This window comes from Pimephales promelas, chromosome 8 (assembly GCF_988280905.1).
Source record: "Pimephales promelas chromosome 8, fPimPro1.hap1.1, whole genome shotgun sequence".
In the NCBI taxonomy this organism is placed as follows: domain Eukaryota; kingdom Metazoa; phylum Chordata; class Actinopteri; order Cypriniformes; family Leuciscidae; genus Pimephales; species Pimephales promelas.
Window position 1 is genome coordinate 36,797,502 of NC_142776.1, and position 24,326 is coordinate 36,821,827.

Consider the following 24,326-nt stretch of genomic DNA (forward strand, 5'->3'; position numbering starts at 1 on the left):
TATATATATAGATATATATACAAACACATTATATAAGTATAGCTTTCCATCAAAACTTCTAAAAAACATTCTACTCAATTATTTTCTAAAAGATAATATACATCAGTGTTGATTTTCCAACTATTTAAAATTGTTTTTGCCATTTGAATTAAAGCTAAAATAAAATATACATAGTGGACAGAAAAAAAATCACATTTAAAAATAGGCTAATAAACAAAAAAATAATTTTAAAAATGTTATAAAATATAAGTTTATGGTGAAGGACTAATATGACTAAATCTGAAATAAACCTAAAGCTAAATAGATATATTTCAAGAAATTAAAATAAAATACATTTGAAAAGATAAAAATAAAAGCTCATTTAGAATATTTAATAAATAGCCTACTGTATAAGTATATAAATTATTCAATAAATAATACTAAAATAACACAGTAAGTGAGCTCATATTGCTTGAGAGCCTGTATGGAATATTTATTCTTTTATAATCTCGGTTTAATATGATAAAAAAGTGTACTTTAATATATTTAATATATGCCATGGTCCTGAAATTCACATAATGGTACATGACCAATATAAGGAACTGAATTATCATTGTATTGGTTTGTGAAGGCCATTTGAGGACATGTCCCATGGGTTTACCATGTTTTCTGGGAATAATAAGTGATGCAATGGGCATGGCTTAATGTAATCATGTATTATGGTATACGACACAATAATCATTCAGTAGGGCTACCGTAATAACATCTGGTAGCATCACTGTACCATTGTATATCACCACAGATCAGATTCATTGTACGAGTGTGTGTAGATTGTAGCTCCTCCTCCAGAAATAAACATGCCAGAGATGCTGTCAGTGTGTTCAGACCCCCATCAGACCCACGCACACAAACACACCACCGAGTCCGTGGAACTATAGTAAAGGAGACTGGACTACAACACCACTCAACACACACTTACGCAGACACACACACACCTCGGCTAGAGTCTGTCAGCGCGCGAGAAGAGCTCAGGATGGTCGGGATTCCGGGCGCGTTTCAGTGTGAGTACACTAGTCGTGATTGTGTGTGTGTTTATTAGCATTTTGTGCAATTGTCTTACAGTAAGGCGTATTGCGCCATGTCAACAGAAAAATATCAACAAAACAGCGAGAATAGAGCATAGTTAGATTTTCCATCTATGGTTGTAGGCCTATACAATTATTACAGTCGCTGTTGTTTTTGACTGTAATGTATCGTTCTCTCAAAAAAGTGTATTATTTTCAAGTCAGTCAGTCTGCGCATGCGCGTCCGCCGCCTCTGGGTCACGAGCGTTCGAAACGGCCGCGTTCTTCATTTGTTGGAACGTTAGAACGCGTTCTGTGTAAATATTAAACAAAATAAATGGCACTTCACAACAAAATGAAAATAATACATTCAAAATAGACGTCAGTTTATGAAGCTTTCGGGATTTTTTAACTATGGTATTTTAGTGACAACTACCGTAAAGACTTTTTGTTTACTAGCCTATATCATTCAATTGTGTTAAATTGTGCTCTTTTTATCCATTTGCCAATACTTCGTATAATGTCTATGATGATGTAAAAGAGTAATATACCACAGTATGTTAGCCCACCATTGATTGCCATATTCATATATTTACAGTAAATGGTAAAATAATCGTATGCTTGTAATGTTTGTATAAGCTATCACTAAAAGTAATAAACAATGTTATATTAATAAATCATGTACTTAAAATACCTCAGTATTTCTATGGTATGCTTATGAAAATCCATGGTTCTTTTCTGTAAGCACTATATTGTAGTATTCTTGGAGTGATATGAAGTACCTTGATATCATCGCCCTAGTTTTTTGTGAGGATGGTGTCGCCATGGTTGCCAATGTGTGTTGTCAGTGTTTGGACACTAAAATGCTGGGTAGCTATATCATGGTTTTCTCTGAAGTGCTGTAATGAAGCACAAATAAAATACAGTGGTATATTTTCACGCTAATGCAATGGTTTGTATTTGGTAAGGGCAAGCTGTCTGTATAGCATGGTAAGCCAGCTCTAATCTGTTTCGAGGGTCCGAGACGGACCCTCTCTTGTGTCTCACTGGAGGATTTGGTGTTAATCCCTTCAGCAAAGTTTCACACCATCTGGACTTTAGTGCTGCTCGGTGGACTGATCTACAGGAGCACTGTGTGTGTGTGTGTGTGTGTGTGTGTGTGTGTGTGTGTGTGTGTGTGTGTGTGTGTGTACAATGAAATGTCATGGTGCCACAGCAGTGCTGTCGGGGGCACTGGTGCTCGAGAATAACGCAGGCCATTGTTTTATCCCTGGGGTTTGTTTCTTTGGCCTGAATAACTAATGCATCTAATAGCTGATGATTTTGGAGATCATGTGATGATCATGTTGACCACTGGAGGGCGTGATTGGCTGTAGTTGAAGATTGGTTGGATGTTGGTGATTAACTAGTCATGAGCTGAGAGTCAACATTGCCTGTGTCCAGTTTGTTTATTAAAACATCTGCCATTACATTTGTATGTAAATATCATGTCACATACATTTGAGTACATTTGAGGCCCTATGTATATCTTTTTTATTATTATTATTTATTTATTTTTTCCAAAAGAAAACACTAGTTTTGGTTGCATCTATAGAGTGTAAAACTATCTTTATACACACATATATATATATATATATATATATATATATATATATATATATATATATAGGCTATATAACACACACATAATGTAACAACTTAGCAACCACCCAGAATACCCTAGCAACCACCTAACACCCAAACAACCATTGTAGTATTACTGTGGTTAGTAATATTTTAGCACTATAGTATTTTTTATTTTTTTATTATTAATTGTTTCAGATGGCAAAAGCATGGTTCTTTGAAATACGCCATGGTACTGAAACTCATATAGCATGCTATTCCATTGACCCAAAAATGTCCATAAAACGTGCTAATACTTGGCCAAAATCCATGGTAGTGCCACGGTACCTTTTGTAAGTGTTTTTTTGTTTTTGTTTTTTAAATACATGGTTTAAAAAACATGGTAAAACAATGGACTATTTCCAAAATATCAGATTTACAGTTTTGTATGCCAGTGTCCATCACTCATTAATGAGCCTCTCATGAGGTTCTGGTGCATAATCCATTTGGAAACGTAAAGTTTTAGGTGTAATTTTCCCCTTTTGTAATTTGTAATTTGCCTGGAGCTCTTAAAAGATGGGAAGTGTGTGTGTGTGTGTGTGTGTGTGTGTGTGTGTGTGTGTGTGTGTGTGTGTTGGGGTTGGTTAGATTCCGATCCTCTGACTTGAAGAAAGGAAACACAGGACAAAAGGGCCCTTCAGGTTTGAATTAGCTCTTTAATTGCTCTTGGCTCTTGCTGTCGGGGTCTCCAGCGCTGGCAACACGGCGCTCCAGTCCGGTCGCGTGGGAGAGTTTGTGCACGTCAGAAAGAGAGAGTAAGAAGAGTGGGGAATGAGGCATGGGTCTCCACTTGGGTTTTAGCAGCTGTTAGCGTTTAAACGAGGCAATCTTGGCCCGCTTTGGCTTCACGGTTCTCCTCTTAAAGCTGCTGAGAGCTGCGTCCTATTAGCAATTACCCAAAACCCTTTGAGTCCCAGCCATAATAAAATGGATGCTCAGTTCACACAGTTGCAAATGCTAAATCAGAAAGTCCTCTTTATGTGGTTGCAATGCCATAGATTCGTAAAACAGTGTTAAAACAGTGTTGAATTTGACTCTTAGTGTGCGTATGTGGACGCCATTGAACCCGTTCGTGTGTTTAGCCACTCACCCGGCTGTTTTTTTTTTTGTTTTTTTTTTTGGGAGCGTCAGCGTGTACGCGCTTGTGTGTGTTGGATGGATTATCTCGGAAGGGAAACACAACGCAGTAATTGACATCAGCTCCACCAGATGTTTCTCGTCGCCCACCGCTGCGAGGACAGGCTGTGGAAGATTGAATCCAGATGTCGAGGCTCCATAGCGAATAGTTCTCTCACCACCAGCGAGCGACTGTTGCCCAGAATGCCATTTTTTTGTGCTGGAGACACGGATTATTACGGGACCGGACCGCCTCTGACCCCGTTTAGAAAAGTCCATTTCAGATTTCCGTATGCGCTGCTGATTCATCACGAATATTAACCTCATGCGTTGACAACTGCCTTTGTTTTGATACACTTCATTTAGCCTAAAAATGAAAAGTCTCATCATTTAGTCATTATTTAGTCACAAAATCTGGCCGTCTTGAATCTCATGTCTGGTTCAGATTTTAGCCCGACTTTGGCACGATCCGTTTGACGAAGGGTGTCGTGGGGATTCGTAAACAACAACGGGCGTCGGGACGCAAGATTCAATCGTATAGTGGGCGACAACCTACGTTGCGTCCGCGATGTTTCACGACATCACGACAAAAAGACTAGCATGTTTAATTTTTTTAACGGTCGTCCATGACGGCTTCCGTCACATGTATGAGGTTGACCAATAGGAGCACAGAAGCTTTTCCGTACATAACTTTCAAAAATGGCGAAACGAAAGAGAGACGATGGTGTTAACAGAAAACAATATTTTACCTCAAGTTCTCTTTGACAGCCCATACTGTCCTCTTTGAGCAAGCCAGGAACGTGTCCAGTGTCGGGTTTTCTTTCTTTATTTTTTTTTTTTACTTTTTTCTGAACACGGACAGCCAATACACTCACCGCTTCATCCATTGTTTGTTTACGTTCGTTTCCGGAAGTCACCCGCTACTAGTTTCGCCTTCTTGATGACATCATGACTGGTCAGGAAGCAACGTGTTGTCTGACGTGTCTTGTCTGCGACATGACAAGATCGTGTAATCTGACACAGTGACTATCGTAACAGACAAAAAACGTAAAAGCCGAATCCCGGACATTTTGGGCGATCTCGAAACACATTTTCGGGCAGACTCATCACAGAGACTCACTAGTAGCCTAGACTTGTTGTTTAACTACTGCGCTCTGTTACCGGTAGGCGTGGCCTCGTAGAGCAGCGAAGCAAGTGCATTCTGGGAGTTGTTGTCTTTCATCCACATAAGCCATATAATACATTTTCTGGCTTTTCTCAGTCTAAAAAGCTCCAAATTCAAAAATAACTTCACATTTCTTCTACATAAATGACCCATTTTAAATACACATTCATCCAGAGGTGGAGTGTCCCTTTAAATGACTGCCTACTGAATGTCCCATGAAAGAAACCGATGGTGCGTAAATGATAACAGAACAAACATATTTTTCGGTGAACTATCCTTTCACAGACTTCTTCTCAGATTCCTCGAGCATCGGTGCGTTTGAATTGTTCTGCGATCGTCTGCAGGGGCTGATGGTTATCTGCTATCAGCTGATCTGCCTGTTGTGAACACAAAGCACTGTGAGTTTTGAGGGTTTGGGGTCTTTCCCCTCCTGCACGTGAGTGTGGGATTATTTCGGGACGGCTGATCATGCTCTGAACTTTCTTCTTCTTTCTGCACCGGTGGGAGTTTAAAGAGGGACAAAGACGGCAGTCATTGAGGAGTCTATCAGGAAGGAGCGTTTAAAAGCTTGTGAAAGGGGCTTATCATGCCATTAAAGCTTTTTAAGACCCCCACCATACACACACATACACACACTGCTTGAGAACAACCCCTCCACCTCCTTCAGCCACATTTCTGTGGAGTTTAGGAATATTTTAAACTGAATACTGAAATCTCAGAAGCTTTACATTAAACCAAACTCATTCGAGACGCTGATGCACAGTTGAATCTCTTGATTTAATATCCTGGTATTTTATATAAAAAATAAACAAATTAAATTTTTTTATATTTATATTTTTAAGACCATTAAGATCTCTTTTTTGCATTTTTTTTTTGCATTGTAACTAGGGCTGTGCAAAAATTAATTGTGATGAATCGCTTCCAAAATAAAAGTCTATGTTTACATAATATATTTGTGTGTGCTGTATATAATTATTTTGTATATATAAATACCTATGCATGCATGTATATATTTAAGAATTATTTGCGCTTAAATTCTGTATATATATATATATATATAAATACATAATCTATATTAAATAAATATAAATATTTAATATATGAATAACACGTTTTCTTAAATATATACATGCATGTGTGTGTATTTATATATACAAAATAATTATATACATGCAGCACACACAAATATATTACGTAAACACAGACTTTTATTTATTTATTTATTTTTTTTTTTGCACAGCCCTAATTGTAACATTATTTTAATGACAATAATAAAGTTCTCTTGCTCAGATATGAAAAAATCTATATTGTAATATAGTGATTAACTTTAATAAAACAAATACCAGTACACTTATACAAGTGTACTTTACAATTTAAATAATGTAGCTTTTTTTGTGTGCATTTTATTTTATTAAGATTAAGATTTATTTAAGATTTTGGTGCGAAATATTAATGTTTTTACAATGTATCTTTGAAATATTCTTGACAAGTTTTTGTGAGATTCCCCCATAGATTTTAAAACTGAAAATAAATCTAGGGGTTTACATTACACTATTCCTATGTTTTCATTTCTTCCTGTCTCTTTATTTCTTCTCTCTCTCTGTCTGATGGGAAATCCAGCTGTTTTGTGGCTGTCAGTGGCCCACGGACTATATATAAAAAAAGAGGGGATAAAAATTGCCTTGAGTCCAGACTGTGAGAACTGACCAGAGCGTTGACATTGAGACACTGCTATGTGTGTGTGTGTGTGTGTGAGAGAAACAGAGAGTGTGTATACTGTGTAACTTTCCCATGCTTCAGGCCATACGGCCGCATTAAACAGGATGTCTGTCACATTTCAATGATCCATTATATTTCTCCTGTAGAATTGGCAGTGGTGCTTCTGAATGAACGTGAGAGTGAATGAGACGCTTTATTTGTGTCTGTTTTTGTGAGTGATGATCATGATATCTCCCCCATGAAACACTCCCGTGAATATGAGTGTGTTTTCCAGCATGTCAACGCGAGTGAACGAATCAGTCCTGTGAATCGGTTCTTTTTAGTGAACTATATAGTTTTTGTGACTAGAGGATTGTTTCTGTCTGAGAACACAACCTATTAATGAGCTCAGGCAGCTACTGCCTTAAATGAACCCTCAAAAGTGAACATCTGTTACAAAAAAAGCTAGATAGGCAGTGTAAATAGGTCATTAGGCTTTGAAAATGTGATAAAGTATCTGATGAATCATTTTTTGAATTGGTTCATTAAAACTAACTGTTTCAAACAACCAATTCACCAAAATGATTCAGGCATTCCATCACTAGTAAACATGCCAAAGGGATTGTGGGAAACGGTGGTCTTGACAAGCCAGAACAGATCCTGCAATCCAACCTTAAGACACACACACACACACACACACACATACTCAAGATCCCCTTTCCCTTCTTATCTGCACAAGTATAATTAAGTCCTTGGTTTACATTGTAAAAACCCCCATGGGTGCTCTCTTTCTGTCTCTCTCTCTCTGTCTCTTTCTCTCCAGGTGTTCTCCATACATACTGCATCAGAACCACCTGCAAACACAGGTGTGTGTGTGTGTGTGTGTGTGTGTGTGTGTTTGTGCCAATAACACAGCTGCTCTCATGCCTTGAGGCCAAAAATGGACTGAGAATTCAGAATAAACACAGGTGTGCTGGAGGAGAACCAGAGATATAGACTTTTATCTTGTTTTATGCTGTTTTTCTGCTGCTCATACTATTTATGATGCATGCATTATATATATATTTGCAAATGCAATATTTTTGTGCGTTTATATACAGGCACATGCATGTTTGTTTGCATGTATGCAAGTAAAAAGAAGAATTAGGGAGAATAAATGATGAATAATTTACTGGCATTGTGTGAATATGCAATTGTAAAAAAGCTAAGTAATATAACAGTGTTACGTAATATAGCTGATTATGAGTATTTTATATGGAAGCGTATTGCATTCTCTTCTGTTTGTTTTTTTTAATTTCTGAGTTTTTGAGATAATCAAGTCATTAATTCAGAAAAATAGAGCATTTTCCAAGTGAATGCAATACGCTTCCCTAATTAAAAATGTAATATTAAAGCACACATTTTTTTGGAATCTTTTTATGTAATCCGGATCAAATGTGATCAGTCATGTTATTCCAACCATGCTTGACCTGCTGACTGCTTTGGCTAAATTTCACATATTATGCTTATATTATGATTAAATAATAATAATATTATGATTAAACATGCATAATATTATTATTTGTATGCATTTTAATAGCAGGATCCTACTATTTTAGTCCGAAAACACAGTCTCTTTCATCGAGTCTCTCTCTTTCTCTCATCTTGTCTTAGATTTCGTTCGGCATGCATCCCGACACACAGCTCTTTGTGCCTCCCCATTACAGCTGTGTTATCTCTTCCATGCTTTCATCCCGCTCGGATGAGATTACGGATGTATTTTTTTTTAATAGTGCAACTTGTATATGATACATGCACCCCCATATCAGGCTCAAGGTCACTGCCTACGTCCTTCTTTCTTCCTCATGCATGTAAATCACACTTACAAATGTGTGAATGTCATTGCACTAGGAAACTACATTAAAAAGTGAAGAGTCATACAGGTTTCTCATGCAACCTAAAAGTGTTGAATTTATGCCCACACGATCATTATTTGATCATTTAAGTCTAATAAACTAATATTTTGTATTAATAAAGTGCTGTTCGGACGGCTGTATATTGACTAACTGAATAAAGTGATCGTATGGAAGTCTTAAATATAGTCTGGATGTTGTTTACACTGGATCACGTCATCAGACCTGGTTTGGGACTTGACCTCTTCGGTATGGAGCGGTGTGTGTTTCTCTGATCTACTTCACATCAGTTCTTCTCTTGTAAAACAAGGCAGTGAATTCCTCTTCGTCACTTTAAAAGAGATACACTGACGAAACGTTATTGATGCAGAAGTAAATTTCACAAAAAAATGGCAATTGTTGAATTGAACCTGGAATTTTGAAGTAGATTGAATAGTATTTTTTAGGCTGTATATACTGCAAATTATTCACTTCCATTTTGGCATCAAACAGCTTGTATTATACTAGTTTTGAGGGACAGACATAATAACATTAATTATTTGCATGCATGAACAAATATGATGGTTATATCATGTTTAAGATTGCTGTGTATACACTGGTCATTTGATGGTCATTATATCTATCTGACAGTAACGTGTGTGTGTGTGTGTGTGTTGTCTCTCTTCTTGGCTGCCAAAGTGGAAACTTTAGGTTAGTGTTGCCAAGAGAGAGTGTGACCCACCTCTCATAAATTGTAAGTGCAGACTCGTGCACACACACACACACTCGGAGAGACGCAGTGTTGGGGAGAAACTAACTTCTAACTTAGCAACACTAAGCCAGTATAGCGTGACAGTATACGAGCTGAACGGTTTGGGGGAGGGTTTCAACACTGTTGCAGATCAAATGAAAAACATGCATCCTACTTACTGAATACTGCACAAAATACTGCATGGCATTTTTAAAAAATAATTTTATCATTTGCATGCATTTTTATGCATTGCTGTTTAAAACTAGTGACTTCAAATTCTTAAAGCGCTTTATGCCACGAAAGACAACTCATTTTACATATACATATATATATATACAATTTATCATAAATGCAAGACAATCTCCTGAACTCCAAACTGAATGTCAGAATGGGAAAGAAAGATGATTTAAGCAATTTTGAGCGTGGCATGCTTGTTGGTGCCAGACTATATTCACAATCTGCTCAGTTACTGGGATTTTCACACACAACCATTTCTAGGGTTTACAAAGAATGCTGTGAAAAGGGAAAAATATCCAGTATTTGGCAGTCCTGTGGGCCAAAATGCCTTGTTGATGCTGGAGGTCAGAGGAGAATGGGCCGACTGATTCAAGCTGATAGAAGAGCAACTTTGACTGAAATAACCACTCGTTACAACCGAGGTATGAAGCCACAACACACACAACCTTGAGGCGGATGGGCTACAACAGCAGAAGACCCCACCGGGTACCACTCATCTCCACTACAAATAGGAAAAAGAGGCGACAATTTGCAAGAGCTCACCAAAATTGGACAGTTGAAGACTGGAAAAATGTGGCCTGGTCTGATGAGTCTGGATTTCTGTTTAGTAGAGTCGTAAACAGAATGAGAACATGGATCCATCATGCCTTGTTACCACTGTGCAGGCTGGTGGTGGTGGTGTAATGGTGTGTTTTCTTGGCACACTTTAGGCCTCTTAGTGCCAATTGGGCATCGTTTAAATGCCACGGCCTACCTGAGCATTGTTTCTGACCATGTCCATCCCTTTATGGCCACCATGTCCCCATCCTCTGATGGCTACTTCCAGCAGGATAATGCACCATGTCACAAACCTGGAATCATTTCAAATTGGTTTCTTGAACATGACAATGAGTTGACTGTACTAAAATGGCCGCCACAGTCACCAGATCTCAACCCAATAGAGCATCTTTGGGATGTGGAGGAACGGGAGCTTCATCCCACAAATCTCCATCAACTGCAAGATGCTATCCTATCAATATGGGCCAACATTTCTGAAGAATGCTTGTTGAATCAATGCCACGTAGTTCTGAAGGCGAAAGGGGGTCAAACACAGTATTAGTATGCTGTTCCTAATAATCATTTAGGTGAGTGTATATATGTTCAGTGAGTATCAACTTCAACGGTCAAAGAAAACGCATGTGTATATCAGTATATTGGATCGGTGTATTCACTCTTAAAGTAACAGCAGCCTAATAAACCTGCTGCTGTCTGTGTCATTAATGTGAATCCAACAACGAAAGACAGAGAAAATCACTCACTGCTTCTCTGATGTTTTTCAATTCAGTGCAGTACCGGATGACCCCAACTCACTCACTTTAACTCACTTCTAGGGACAATTTGGTCCCCAAACTATAAGTAAACACACGCACAAAACTCTTTCACACACTTATATACAAACACACTCTGTCTGTATGTCTTGTAAGAGGAGTCGTGTGTGTGTGTGTGTGTGTGTGTCAGGCTTTACTTAAACTAATGGCTCCCAGGCGTGCAGCGCGGCCAGACACACTGGAGCCGAGAGCCGAGCAGGAATGCCACTACAAACAGAGAGAGAGAGAGACTGACGGACGCAGAGAAGTGCTTGGAAAGAGATTTTGGTGTGGAGGAGATTGGATGTGGATTTGGAACAGCAGTCCGCTCGGTGTGTGTGTGTGTGTGAGAGTTCAGGACGAGTGTGTCCACATCTGTCGCCCTGCTGCGTTACGTCCACAGATGGAGGAAACGTCTTGCAGATGGAATTGAAGGATTGTAACGATTTGGCTAGAAACAGGCTCCTGTGCTCTTTATAATGTGTTTAAAAGAACATTTTCACCCAAAATAAAACAATGTGACTCGTGCACTTTACATGTGCTCTCGATAAAGGTTCGATTTTTAATTTTTGGTTTCAAAAAGAACCTTTCAGTGAACAGTTCTTAAAGGAGTAGTTCACTTTTAAACAAACTTTTGCTGATAATTTACTCACCCCCATGTCACCCAAGATGTCCATGTCTTTCTTTCTTCAGTCGAAAAGAAATTAAGGTTTTTGATGAAAACATTCCAGGATTTTTCTCCATATAATGGACTTCAATGGGAACCAAATGGTTCAAGGTCCAAAAGACAGTTTCAGTGCAAACGTGTTCGTGACTCTCCTGTTCGAACTCGTTCATCAAAATGAGTCAATTCATTTGTTTCGTTCGTTGAATGAACCAAATGACACGAAAAAAGATTTGTTCATTTTGATAAACGAGTTCGAACAGGAGAGTCACGAACGCACATCAGAACAGAGCAAGGCGAGCATTTGAGCTTATAAAACTTAAACTTTGTTATTATTTTTTTAAAATGACTGATCGTTTCGCTTGATAAGACCCTTATTCATCGTCTGGAATCGTTTAAAGCCCTTTGAACAGTTTGCAGTTTGTACTGAAAAACCTTGTATCTTTTAAACCTTGAACCGTTTGGTTCCCATTGAAGTCCATTATATGGAGAAAAATCCTGGAATGTTTTCTTCAAAAACCTTAATTTCTTTTCGACTGAAGAAAGAAAGACATGGACATCTTGGATGACATGGGGGTGAGTAAATTATCAGCAAAAGTTTTTTTTTTTTTTTAAAGTGAACTACTCCTTTTAAAATAACCATTTTTTTTTCTTCTTAGTGTAAAGTTCTTTACATTATAAAGAAACTCTAAAGATTCCATGGATGTTAAAAGTTCTTCATTGGAACCTTAAATGCCAAAGAATCTTTCAAAACAAAACAAAACAAAAATCAATGCTGTTTTAAGCCAAAGATATTGACATTTATTTTCATATGTTAACATAATACTCCTAAAAAGCGCAGAACATTTCACTGCACATTGAATTATTAGCTAAAATAGTCCAGATTAGCGTTATTCTCTTGCTTTGCCTGCTATCTTAGATGTTTTTTCCACACAGTCACAGTGCATTTTGGGATTGTCTTCAACTTGACGTATTAGAATTTGGCTAAAATAAGGCTTTTGTTGCCTTAAAATGCTCTCTAGGTAGGCAGCACACTTTAGTACAGATCTAGTCTTCTGTCATTCCCAGCACACACACAGTTTTTCATTGGAAACAGGCCTTCTGTGGCGTCTCCATATGGTGTAATGGCCACACACTCCTTTCACATGCATTTCTGAGCAGAAAGTCTTTTTTTGTTTAAGTCAAGCTTTATAGATGTGCATTTACATGCAAATGAAGCGAGCTGGTGTTAACACTCATCAACTCAAGTAGCGTCCCAAACACACTCCCTAAAGAGCACAGATCACTGTTTGTTCACAAGCAACAGGTTTTACATCACTGGTTTAATTTTTACTCTCTATGCATGCAATATTTATGATAAACAGCATATGATGTTGTTACATAATGATGTTAAGTTGTATATATTTTTAAAAAAAATCTCAAAATTCACCACAAAAGCAAGCTGAGTGATGATTTCTTTTCCAGGTGATAATCTCCAGTATTGACCGATTAATCAGGCTTGCTGATGTATCGCTCTTTCACTAAACGTGACGAAGTCTTGTTATTCCTGCTCGGATCATGTTCCCTTCTCTCTCTGTGATGCCGAAGTCTCGGAGAGTGAGGTCATGCATTTTTTTACTTTTCTTTTTTGGACAGGAGGAGAGATTGGCCGCTAGTCAGGGTTTTGTTTATTTGTCCTGAAGTAGATGGAGAAAGAGATAGAGAGCATGTGCCACACGACACCATATTGTGTAGATAATGTTTCTTATTACATGTCAGAATTTATTAAACTTCGCCTTCCTCGCCCCAGGTGAAAAGAAAATGATCTGACATCATGCACATGAAGGATTTATTAATATCCTTGATTTAGAAAGTTTAAAATGTCTGTCCCATTAACCCTTATGCTGCATTAGGGACATTTTTGGTCTTTTGCAGTTTAATTTCTTTGACCATTTTGGCTGATTTAATGCAAATGGTATGAAATTTGGCAAAATTGTGACTTTTTGGATACATGTAAAAAATGTGATCCCATTTTGCAAAATATGTATAACACACACTGTGTAGATCAAATAGTAACACTCAGCACCATAAAGACCAAAAATGGCCCATTGAAACCCATTAAAACGTTGTTTAAATCTGAGGCTGTCAGTAATACATGAAACATGATTTTTGCACAAACATCCATTCATTTTGAAGCAAAAGCATTATATTTGCATTATATAGTGTATTCCACCAAATGACGTCACTACATATTTATTCCCTATGGGTGGAAATGCACCTTATTTTAGGCAAATAGGAAATGTTTAATAGGTGGCCATTTTTGGTCTCTAACGTGCTAAGTGGGATTTTTTGCAAAGTGGGACTGTGATAATCCAAATCTAAAGTTTTCTCTTTGCATTTAGTTTATTGAAAATAATTGAATTTTTGTGTTTTTTCCTCTTATACAAATCGATGGTTTCGCAAACAAAACTGGTAATTAAAGGGTTAAAATCCTGAAATTGAATACATTTTGGGAGTTATGATGAGGACTGATGCTGATTAAAAGATTTAACTTGGTAAAAGTGGAAAATAATAATAATATATAATAATATTTTAGGCAATGTTTAATATGTGGCCATTTTTGGTCCTTAATGCACTCAACGGTGTTTAAAAATCTAATGCAGCACAAGGGTTAAACAAGCAAACATATAAATAAACATATTATCGGTATGTTATAAAATTACGAACATAAAACACACACACACAGTCCCCCTAAACCACACACACGCACACACACACACTAACCCGACCCCTAAACCTAGCATTTGATTGATTACTTTTATTATCCCCTTAGGGAGATTTTTGTTGATTTTGTTTCAACATGCGTACATATAAGACCAATAATATACATATAACAAATAAACAGATGTAAAATAAAAAATAAAATAAAATAAAAAATTTTTTTTTCGTCAAACACACACACTAACCCGACCCCTAAATCTACCCATCACACAAAACTTTCTGCATTTTTACATTTTAAAAAACCTCCAAAACTCTAATTAATTTTATTATTTTACTTATTTTTATACCGGATTAATAAATGAGGACGTCATTTATGGAGGTTTTTAGAGAATTTGTCAGGTTTTGGTCACTTCTGGGTACAAATTTGTCCCCAAAATATAGTTAAAGGAGTAGTTAACTTTTAAAAAACTTTTGCTGATAATTTACTCACCCCCATGTCATCCAAGATGTCCATGTCTTTCTTTCTTCAGTCGAAAAGAAATTAAGGTTTTTGATGAAAACATTCCAGGATTTTCTCCTTATAATGGACTTCAATGGGGTCCAAACGGTTCAAGGTCCAAATGAGAGTTTTAGTGCAGCTTCAAAGGGCTTTAAAAGGCACCAGACGATGAATAAGGGTCTTATCTAGCGAAATGATCGGCCATTTCAAAAATAAATAAAAAATTTTAAGTTTTATAAGCACAAATACTCGTCTTGCTCTGGCCTGTGATACGCGTTCGTGACTCTCTTGTTCAAACGCGTTCTTTTTCAAACAAAATATTTTTTCGAGTCACGAAGGGTCCTAGTAAGACCCCTATTCATCGTCTGGTGCCGTTTAAAGCCCGTTGAAGCTGCACTGAAACTCTCATTTGGACCTTGAACCGTTTGGTTCCCATTGAAATCCATTATATGGAGAAAAATCCTGGAATGTTTTCATCAAAAACCTTAATTTCTTTTCAACTGAAGAAAGAAAGATGTGGACATCTTGGATGACATGGGGGTGAATAAATTATCAGCAAATGTTTTTTAAAAAGTGAACTACTCCTTTAAGTTGGTACACACACACACACACACACACACACACACACACACACACACACACACACAACAGACATTATAGGTATTTCTAGCTCTGTGCTAGCGTGCATCAACAATTGATTTCTCCCGGGCAATCTTACAAGAAGCATGTAACATCAGTTAGATCTCATGAGCAATCTTTGAGCAATAATAGCAGTTTTTGCATGTGAACAACAGCGCAAGATGTTGAATAATTCAGGCTACAGTAACGACACACACACAGTATGAGGTGTGTGATGGGTAACTACTCCCTCCCTTCAACTGGCATGCACTTTGTTTAGCCTTTGAGTGCCAGAGCAGTTAGTTATGTTAATGAGTCTCCTCTAGTTTAATGTATTGAATAGAGCAGCGGTTGATTGGCCAGGAGCCACACAGTGGGCGGGACTTGGGCGGTGACATCATCAGCAATGCAGACGGCTCAGAGAGAGAGAGAGAGAGAGAGAGAGAGAGAGAGAGACTTTGTAAGTCCCATAACCCATCTGGAGTCCATCTGTGCCTCGCTGGCGGTGGGAAGGACTCGACTGCAGAGCTCACACATGTGACAGAGAGTTGGAGACACATGCCTCACATATGAGAGAGAGCAACCACAGTGATTTACATTGTTTGGAATAAGACACGAGCAGGAGAGGACTATCGTAGAGAGGAGGTGAGCTTCATCTGTGTATGTGTGCGTGCGCGCGCGCGCGAGCCACTCTATCCTAAAGCTGCAGAAATCAAGTGCTATAGTGCTTATGTTTAATGGATATCGTCAGCATGGTGTTATTGTACTTTTACGTGTGGATTTAAGGCTCTGTGGAGAACTCTGTGTTACAAACACGTTGAAAATATGACATGGAAAACCATTACGTTATAATAACATGATTTAGCTATTATAACTTATAAGAAGATACCATGGTATTCTTGGAAGCATCATTGTAAATAACATATACCATCACTTTACTACGCTAACGTTACGTCAACAGCTCTTTCTTCAGTTTGTACTTTTTGATTTAATCATCAGACAGACATGACTATGGTAATCATTCAATACCAATTAAAATTTGATAATGGTTTAAAAATACACGCATGCACTGCTGTCATAGTCAATCTGTTTAGTCCATCTTAATTTCTACATTAATGTGTTATGTTATTAGTATATATGTCGTATTATTATAATGCAATGTTTAAAATTACAGTAATAGGAATGGGGTTAAATTCATAATTTATAGATTTATGTTTTTTATTCATACATCATATTCATCGTATATATTATGGAATAATCAGGGATTTTTGAAATAGTGATTTAGGGGCTTTAAAGAGGTCAGACATGGAAATGAAAAATATTTGCTCCACTGTAAAATATTTCATCATCTAGAATTGCTCTTTGCTTATGTAATCTCTCTAAAATCCCTTCATCGTGAATCCAGTGTGATGGTTTGTGTCCCGGTCCACGTGGCAGAAGCTTCAGGTGTGCTGAGATGCCAGAGGAGAGGTCGAGTTCATTGCTTTAACTCTTGTTTAACTTGAACGAGTGTGCATTATTAGTTTTGTGCAGTCAATCAATTATGAATTAAGAGCTTGATGTTGCCCAGGAGACTCAAAGCATATCCATACAGTGAGAATATAGTTATAAATCATGTTTGAGATGATATTGAGATCTCTTGCCTTTCATTGTAGACTTTGGCAAAACTGAGCCCAGTTTTTTAAGCTCTTATGAAACATCACTTTTTGAGATATTTGAGATGTGCTCTGGACTGATGTTCGTCTCTGAGCGTTGTGTGTTTCTGTAGGTCTGCTGTGTGTCACTTTAACACAATCTACAGCCCGAGGGCGACTGCACACCGTCATACTGACAGCACAGTGTGTGTGCGTGTGTGTTTTATTTCTTTTTTCCCTGTAGACTTGCTGTCTGCTTTTCTGTACAAACTCAGAGTTTGGATTGGAATCCAACTAGTGCTGAAAGCACATTTTAGCACAATTTCTAGTGTTTTACTTCAATCCTTTGCTTGAGATATTTACTGTACCATAGTAGATCAGAAATCAGGAATCAGTTCATAATACTTCTGTGTTTTTATATAGGCCGCCTGTACCGTTCAAAAGCTTGAGGTTGGCAAGCTTTTGTGATATTTTTTTTTAAATGAAGTCTCTTCTGCTCTCCTCTGCTGCATTTATTTGATGAAAAATAAAGTAAAAATTGTGAAATATTATTATAATTTAGAATAGCCCTTTTCTATGTGAATATATTTAAAAATGTAATTTATTCCTGTGATTAAAGCTGAATTTTCAGCATCATTACTCCAGTCTTCAGTGTCACATGATCCTTCAGAAATCACTCTAATCATTCTTAAATTCACATTTAATCAATTTAATGTTACCTTTATGAATACAAATATCAATTTCTACTTTTAAGGATGGGCAACAATTAATCACGATTAATCGTTAGCAAAATAAAAGTTTGTGTTTACATAAGTGTGTATAATTAATTTGTATATATAAATACACACACAGGCATGTATATATTTAAGAAATATTTGCATGTATATACTTTATATATATTTATACATAATTAATATTATATATAAATATAAATATTTGACATATTAATAACACATTTTTCTTTTTGTGTGGGTATTTCTATATACAAATTAATTATACACACTACATACACATATATTATGTAAACACAAACTTTTATTTTGCTAGCGATTAATCGCGATTAATCGTTGCCCATCCCTAATTTGAACATTAGTGTACATTTTTTAATCAACGAATAATTTATATTTTGAGTTAGATTTTATTTTCCAAGCTGTTTTCAATTTATTTTTTAGCCATTTAGTTTCGTGCGTTTTTATTAGCGTCTAATTTTAAGTTTTAGTTGATTTACTTTGAGTTATTTTAGTACTTTAACGAAACTAAAATGATAAATATTGCACTGCATATTTAACAAAAAAGAACAGTTAATGTTCATTTAATTTCAAGTAATGAAAATTATTTTAGCGTTTTAGTAAATGATAATATATTTTAGCTAACAGTAATAACTCTAGTTTGTATATCATGTTCACCTACAAAAACATACCAACAAGTACTGTTGTATATGAATATGATGAGGTCATGACACACACACACACACACACACACACATCTATAGAGCAGCTGTTGAGTAACGCTGAAGGCAGGAAGTTCCACATTAGCTCTGCTAAAGCAACGCTAACTGTCGTCTTGTCATCAAGGCAGCGACGGGTCCGAGCGATTAGCCTTAAAACAACCGTTTTACTGTCGCGTCTGATGGAGGTGTGTGTGCGGCCGGCGCTCAATCACACCATTGTCCCGCTTGCCGTTAAAACCTTTGACCTCCTGTGTGGTCCGAGGGTCTGTGGGACATCAGAACAGTCTCTCGTAGCCCTAGTGAAGATGTAGCGCTGGGTGGCTTGTGCTCGATGACCTCGAACAGCACTTTCTGGAGGCCCTCAGGGGCCCCGCAGGAGTCTAGCTTCAGACGTTTTGTCTTTAAAGGCCCCATAATTAGAGGAGATCTAACGGAGCTCGACCCAACGCTTGTTGTGAGACGTATGAAAGCATGGCACGTTTTATATTTACTATGCTACTAAATATAATAGAGTAGATGTTTGGTAGAATTATGTTTCAAGTGATTTATGCTATTATACTATCAATTCATATTTAGAGTCATTTTGGTATGTGCTTTTATCATTTTTATTAAATATGTCTTCAACTTTAATTTGATCTAATGTGCATATTTTATTTTCAATTTTTAAAAGGAAATAGTTTGTTAACAATAACAACATGGACATCTATCAGATATACACTGTTTGATTTATTTAAATGCTACATAATTCATGTGTCAATCTCCATAAGTGGCACATATATTGTTCATATTTAGTCCCGATAGTGGACGGCGTGTGTACATCTGGACTTAAGGCCTGAGACGTGAGGCAGCTGGTGCAGGGTTAGTTGTGTCTGAGACTCCGGTTATATCAGACATTAACATTTCAACAGACTCTTATCGACTCCGCTTGATCTCTGTGTTTCTAAAATCAAGTGGCAGGAGCCAATCAGAGCAGCCGCTGAGTGATTGATAACCCGGCCAATCAATTAGTCCCACTGAGGTCAGAAGGGCAGCAATTCAATGAGCAGATGCTTCCGATGAGCCAAGGGACAGTGACTTTAGTCCTGACACACACACACACACACACACACACACACACACACAGACACACACCGGATGCCAAAAGCTTTTGCACAAGCAGTTTCCTATCAGTGGACAATACTGTTATCATCAGTATGTCAATAACTGTTTGTTTCATTCACTTAATCATGCAAACTGTGTGTGTGTGTGTGTGTGAGAGAGAGAGAGAGAGAAATAGAATGTGTGAAATCCTTATAAATGCAGTCTGACATGCAAATACATCCACAACAGTTTGCAGTGAAGTAAAAAGATAAAACGCGAAGATATCTGCAAATAGATTACATTTATTTTATATATATATATATATTAGGGCTGTCAAACGATTAATCGCGATTAATCACATCCAAAATAAAAGTTTGTGTTTACATAATATATGTGGGTGCAGTGTGTTTAATTATTTTATAAACACACGTGCTTGTATATATTTAAGAAATATTTTCATGTATATACTGTATATAGATTTATATATAATTTATATTATATATAAATATAAGTGTTTTATATATAAATAATATTTTTTTCTTAAATATGCATGTTTGTATTTATATATAAAATAATTATACACAGTGCATCCACATATATTATGTAAACACAAACTTTAAAATTTAAAATTTTGGATGCGATTAATCGATTGACAGCCCTTAATATATATAAATATATATTCTCTGAAAAAGTCTTTATATGTGAAGCAAGTCAATATATTTTGTTTTATGGATGTTTAGATTTTTTTTATTGTAAAACAAGACCAAAATACTGATTAAGCGAATGATTTTGTGCAAAATAACCTTGAATCAAGATTTTTACAAAACTTTAGTGTCAGATGGTAATATTTACCATGGGACTGAAATTCATGTACTATAAAATTTTTGTATTTTTCCCAAGGTACATTTGTGTTTTATCTTTTATGTAACATAATACTGGTTTTGTCAGTGTGAAATGAAAAAAAAAAAAAAACTCAAGTAAAGTTCAAAAATCACTACTTTGATGGTATTTTGTGTATTCAACATTGATAATAATCATAAATGTTTGTTGAGGATCAAATCATTACATTAGAGTGATTTCTGAAGGGTCATGTGACACTGAAGACTGGAGTAATGATGCTAAAAATTCAGCTTTGATCACAGGAATAAATTACATTTTTCAATATATTCACATAGTAAACATATATTTAAGATTGCAATAATATTTCTAAATTTTTACTGTATTTTTGATCAAGAGACTTCTTTAGTGTAGATCAAATTATTTTAGGGCTAAATTTAAATCCCTATTATCTCAGATGTGTGTGTTCAATACAAACACATCTTCAAATGCTGATGGATCGCTTTGACTTTAAGTTCATTCTGTTCATAAAACCTCTAAAGATCTAAAAGCGGCAGTAAATCAGTTTGCAATTAATGCACTTGACGGATGTGAATGCTCTGCATGGGTTTGGCGGGTCCGTGAGCTGTAAAGCCGGATCAAGAGGTTGACGTTGATGAGCTCAGGGTCGAGGCGTGTTTTAATTGAAAAGCTGAGAGGATTGAACATGTGCGGGCGGACAGTGACGTGTCATTCGCTCTGTTGTCAGGATACGCAAGGCGGCTTCAACCTGTTGCATGCTGCGAGAGAGCAGCAGATGTGTGTGTGTGTGTGTGTGTGGACTGATAGGCACCAGGTGCAGCTTTTGTTTTGCCTTCCTTTCTTTAACTCTCCCCCCGCCTCCCTCTCCTCCTGTCAAACTCCTATTTCCCTCTTTTCTCCCCACAGGAACTTTATTGCTCAGATGTTGCTCTTTCAGAGATCGGGAGACTTAATAGACTTATTTTTCAGTTTCATGTTTCTTTCTCATATGTTTCTCCAGATTCTTTAAATGAGACTGTCCGAGAGTTGAGAGTTGTCCGTATAAGAAGAGTACAGAGCGATCATTTGAGTTTATATTGAGATTCGAGTGCAGGTCTCTGAGATCATTTTATTACATAATGCATTTTATTATTTGTGTTTAGTATTATTTTTGCTGTTCGCAGCCCATCAGAACAGTGTCTGGATTCAAGGAAATTGAATTTAAGATAGATTCCATGAAGTTCGAAAATACATTTCTAAAAAAATATTTTCTTAAGAACAAAAAAGACAGGCTTTGGTTTTTTGTTTTCAGCAAGAAGTCACGTCACATGCATAATCATGACCAATTATTATCAGTCATTGGTGTCACTTCAGACTGACAACTCTGCCTCAATGTCACTCAGCATAGATAGATAGATAGATAGATAGATAGATAGATAGATAGATAGATAGATAGATAGATAGATAGATAGATAGATAGATGGATATATGGATAGATAGATAGATGGATATATGGATAGATAGATAGATAGATAGCTAGATAGATAGATAGATAGATAGATAGATAGATAGATAGATAGATAGATAGATAGATAGATAGATAGATAGATAGATGGATGGATGGATGGATGGATGGATGGATGGATGGATGGATGGATGGATGGATGATTGGGTGGATGAATGGATGGATGGATGAATAGATGGATGATAGATGAATGGGTAGATGAATAGAAGGATGGATGATTGGGTGGATGAATAGGTGGATGAATAGATGCGGATTGATGAATGGATGGATGGATGGATGGATGGATGAATAGATTGATGGATTGATGAATAGATGGATGAATGGATGGATGAATAGATGATGGATGGATTGATGAATAGATAGATGGATAGATGATTGGGTGGATGAATAGATGGATGGATGGATGGATGAATAGATGGATAGATGATTGGGTGGATGAATAGATGGATGGATTAATAGATGGATGGATAGATGAATGGGTAGATGGATGGATGAATAGATGATAGATGATTGGGTGGATGAATGGATGGATGGATGAATAGATGGATGATAGATGAATGGGTAGATGAATAGAAGGATGGATGATTGGATGGATGAATAGGTGGATGAATAGATGGATGAATGGATAGATAGATGATGGATGGATGGATGAATAGATTGATGGATTGATGAATAGATGATGGATGGATTGATGAATAGATAGATGGATAGATGATTGGGTGGATGAATGGATGGATGGATGGATGAATAGATGGATGAATGGATAGATAGATGAATAGATGGATGGATGGATGGATGGATGGATTGATGAATAGATGGATGGATGGATGGATGAATAGATGGATAGATGATTTGGTGGATGAATAGATGATTTGGTGGATGAATAGATAGATGGATGGATAGATGAATGGGTAGATGGATGGATGAATAGATGATTGGGTGGATGAATGGATGGATGAATAGATGGATGATAGATGAATGGGTAGATGAATAGAAGGATGGATGATTGGGTGGATGAATAGATGGATGAATGGATGGATGGATGAATAGATGGATGAATGGATGGATGGATGAACAGATAGATGGATGAATAGATGGATGGACGAATGGATGGATGGATGGATGGATGGATGGATGGATGGATGGATGAATAGATGGATAGATTGATCCCGTTGAGACGCTTGTGAGATTACGTGGGTCTGAGAATCAGTAAATCTCAGTCTGCTCTCCATTTAATGTCTATAGAAAGAGTTTTGTGAGTATTGTTGTGCGGTGTGACGTGGACACAGGTGATATGGAGATATAGTGACTGTTGATATGGAGATATATATAATCATCTCTGTTGATATATAGATATATGGACTGTTGAGGCTCCATCTGTCGGTTTGCCCCCCCATCATCAGCTCCATATGGTGGAAGAACAGAAGGAGACGGAGGGGGAAGGGGAACAGAAACATCCGTCCCAGCTCTTTATTTCTTTCTTTCTCTCTTTCTCTCACACACATAATGATCTGATAGGTTAACCCTTTTGTTTCCGTCTCCCTTTCTGTCTCTGTGTCTCTCGCCCCGTGTGGGTTTGTTTTGCTGATGTGTGGCTGGAGGCGGTGCGTTTCTCTGCTCTATTGTCTTGATCTCTTTAAATGATTTCTAAACACTCGGTTTGGCGGCATTGAAGCGCTTTTAATGGAAATTCATATATCATTTTAAACAAAGACAGGCCGGGCTTTTAAATCAACTCTGTGTGCCTCGATGTTTAACGTTTTTGGGGGAGTGAACCTCTCTCAGATTGGTTATATTCTCAGAGTCAGCGCATGTTTTCACAACCAAATCAGCCCAATGTTTTTTTCATGAGATGTTTAGGAGAAATCACTTATATATTCATATACATTATCATGTCAGAAAGCTTATAAAGGACAATTTCTGTCTGTAAAGTTGAGTTGCATTAAAAAGTTATTGTTTCATTATAGATAGATAGATAGATAGATAGATAGATAGATAGATAGATAGATAGATAGATAGATAGATAGATAGATAGATAGATAGATAGATAGATAGATAGATAGATAGATAGATAGATAGATAGATAGATACATTGATACATAGATACATAGATAGATCCAGAGGGCTAAACAGTAAATGTTAATAATTTTTGATTGGTAAATATACATCATAATTTGATATAATAATAGTTAAAAAAACATTTAAATTGATTTCCATTATGGTCTTTGTGTTTGTGACTTTAATATCTCAATCTATTATCATGCGAGTTCTCTGTGGTGAACCTACATTAAATATATCAGCATGCAGTTGTTTGTTCCTCTCAGTGTATTAGAGGTTTCAGGACGGTGAGATGTGTCAGATGACCACAGTGACATCATCAGTGATATCTGTAATGAGTGTTTCCTCTTTATTTGAGATTTATGAGTATGA

General features: G+C 36.8%; 1 protein-coding gene and 1 pseudogene across 3 annotated transcripts in view; one reads left to right on the top strand and one right to left on the bottom strand.

The window, feature by feature from the left end:
• The first annotated feature begins 870 nt into the window (after window positions 1-870).
• cbfa2t2 (CBFA2/RUNX1 partner transcriptional co-repressor 2) overlaps window positions 871-24,326 on the top strand; it is a 43,457-nt gene continuing 20,001 nt past the window's right edge. Inside the window, exon 1 of one of the 3 annotated variants that reach the window (XM_039693434.2) lies at window positions 871-1,040. In XM_039693434.2, coding sequence (XP_039549368.2) covers window positions 1,013-1,040 — 28 coding nt within the window. In that variant the 5' untranslated portion in view covers window positions 871-1,012. Of the gene's footprint in view, window positions 1,041-15,838; window positions 16,016-24,326 lie in introns of those variants that run through there. The other 2 variants (XM_039693433.2, XM_039693435.2) reach the window with 2 other exon arrangements.
• LOC148978139 (uncharacterized) lies at window positions 18,619-22,733 on the bottom strand (annotated as a pseudogene).